Source organism: Hipposideros armiger, unplaced genomic scaffold (genome assembly GCF_001890085.2).
Source record: "Hipposideros armiger isolate ML-2016 unplaced genomic scaffold, ASM189008v1 scaffold_95, whole genome shotgun sequence".
Lineage (NCBI taxonomy): Eukaryota > Metazoa > Chordata > Mammalia > Chiroptera > Hipposideridae > Hipposideros > Hipposideros armiger.
Genome location: NW_017731445.1, coordinates 2,634,795 through 2,637,539, shown reverse-complemented (window position 1 = coordinate 2,637,539; position 2,745 = coordinate 2,634,795). Strand labels below are relative to the sequence as shown.

The following is a 2,745-nucleotide window of genomic DNA, read 5'->3' as shown; positions in this document are numbered from 1 at the left end:
CCGTTTCAGCCCTGCACCATGGCTGGCGGCTGCGCGCTGGGGAGCCAGTCAGATTTTCCTGTCTCTCCTTTTCTCTCTCTGTTCAGAGCGAGCAATGGCACATGATGTTCCTCCTAGATACATCATGAGCTTTCTTTCCTGGGTGTTAGAGAAAAGTTATGTACAAGACCAGAGTGTTAAGTAACATATAGCACCTGTCCGCCTGAATGCCCAGGTAGCGCTTCTCTGTTTAACGTCAGAAAATCTAGTTGGGTGTCAGAAATCAACCCTGAGTGGCTGGAACAGGTTTCGCCATGAACTTAAACCTAAGATTATTGTTTACCTTCTAAGACTAAATTGTAATGTATTATTTCCACCTCTCCTGCCCCTCTTTTATTATCTCCTTAGACTTCAGGCGCGCATAGCTCACAGGATACAAGAATTAGAAAATCTGCCTGGCTCTTTGCCACCAGATTTACGAACCAAAGCAACCGTGGAACTGAAAGCACTTCGGTTACTCAATTTCCAACGTCAGGTAATACTTTTTCCCCAGCAAATCTGAGATGTAGCAAATAAACGTAACTGGGCAAGATCTGTGTGTTTCCTTAAGTCTGTTCAGTATTGTTATAAAGATATAAACTTAGTAAGATAGTGTATCTTTTAGACCAGCAGCATAGAGCTTAAAGTAATGAAGATGAACTGCTTATTACTCTGTTTTTCTCTTCTGTATATCAGAGACATTTTTTTATCTCCTGCATTATGGTTTATAAAGTCCGAGCATGGCATTTGTTACCGGGGATGAAACCTTGAGAACAAATAAGATAGCTCATGTTTGCCTTTATGACTAAAGAAAAACAGTAAGGTAGTAGATTAGAGCTTCTTTGTAAACACAAATGCATATACAGTAATTCCCTGGTTTGCAAGCATAATTCGTTCCGGAAACAAACTACTCGTATTGCAAGACATCACTCATTTACCACGTTAAAATGTATTAGAAATGTGTGCTCGTCTTGCAAATCACATTCCTCACAATCCAAGGTTTTACTATAATCCTAGCCATGACCATAAAAATAATTTTAACAATTATGATAGTCATTCTACTGAATAAATAGCGCAGCATCTATGGAAATACAGAAAACTGTTTTGTAACGGTTGATTATTCATCACAACACAAGTTTGGATCATGTCAGATCTACATATTGACTAATCAGTGAATTATTATATATTGTTTCTGCTATGGCTCTTAGTAGTCACTGATTAATAAGAGCTAGCATAATGGCCTGTTTTAGAATTGCTAACTCAGTAGGAAACTAGTGGAATGAAATAAAGCTAATTTCCACTTTGGTGAGTTTTGTGTTGTGAACCCAAAAAGTGCATGTCTCCTGGTCTGCACACTGAATCATTTAGCCAAAAGAGTTTGTTGCCAGCTAGAAGGGTTTGTTTGATTAAGGTCTCCGGGCATGCAAAATGAATGAAAGTAGTTTGNGTCAATATACCTAATTGCGGTTCTTCCATTTAGAGTTAGATGTTAGGCACAAGTCCTCCAGGAATTGCCACGTTAGCATGTAAACTAATTCCACAAATGTTTGCATGGGAGATGTATTTCACATTCGCAGGAGTCCATTTGAGAAGAGCGTCTTTGAATTCTGTCGGCCTGCTTTGGTATCAAGTCAGAATTTAGTATGAAAACAGTAGTACATCCTCCTTGCTTCAGGAGGCAAGCATAGCCTGCATACTGTGTTTTTTATCCTGCCCTGGTATCCATTGCAACCCTGAAAATGCCTTCTCAAAAATTGCCAAGGGCCTCTTTATCAGAAGAGTTACAAAACGTCAGCCTCCCTCTCTCTTTTTTTAAAAGTGTCACTCAGCTCCTTGAAGGAACAAAATGTGCCAGTGTCATTTTCTGTTCAAATAACTCTCCTACAGGAATCATAAACTTCTCCTCTGGACCTGAACAAATATCTGTTGCCTTTAATGGAGCTCTTTTTCTTGCCAGAACAGTCACCCCTCTTGATTTACTGTTCAATCTGTATGAAAAACCTGAGTGACCTAATTCTGCTTCAATTTTCTGTGCTCGTGAGGACACTAAATGAGTCTCCTACAGTTATGCAGTATTACATCTGTTGTTGTTTCGGGAAGTTTAGAATCCTGAATCTCTGGAGCAGACTGCCTGCTGAATCCCACTGATTGGACGATGAAATTGTCTGGAGAGGAGCATTATTTAAAATGAAGATTTGTATTAACCACCACCACCGCAAAAAGATAAAGTTTTTTGTTGTAAAGAAGCCCCTCCCATACCTTTGTCCCCACCCCTGCCCCCCATATGCTGAATTGAATGCATATAGTTTTAATACGGAAACTACCCTTCCTTTCCGCCTACAGTTTGCACTTGGTACTTCTTGCCCCCCTTTCATAAAAGGGAGGTTTTTTTGTGCTGAGGAATCTGAAATTCACCAACAAATTACCAGGCCCTTTGGAGAGGCAGTCATTTCAGGAAGAAGTACACCTCCCCAGATACCACCCACTCCAGTGCCCCAGTCACCCAAGGCTCCATCCCCCTCACCCCCAGTCCCCACCTCCTTACTTCCCTTCTCCACTCCCCAACTCCCGCCTGCCCAGTTCAGTGTGATTTTATCTCTGCAGTCAATCCACCTGCTGTAAGATTATTTAGCCTAGTTCCATAGTCCTTTAGAAGATTAAGGGGAAAGCAGCTATTTCGCTAATTTAGCACCTGATCCACTTTGTCAAAGAGTCAACCAGAATACC

General features: G+C 41.0%; 1 protein-coding gene across 1 annotated transcript in view; it reads left to right on the top strand.

Annotated features, from left to right (window-relative positions):
- The first annotated feature begins 206 nt into the window (after positions 1–206).
- The window catches only part of LOC109384480 (probable global transcription activator SNF2L2), a 65,468-nt gene continuing 62,929 nt past the window's right edge, over positions 207–2,745 (top strand). Inside the window, exons 1-2 of the mRNA XM_019645883.1 lie at positions 207–214; positions 388–514. Coding sequence (XP_019501428.1) covers positions 207–214; positions 388–514 — 135 coding nt within the window. The remainder of the gene's footprint in view (positions 215–387; positions 515–2,745) is intronic.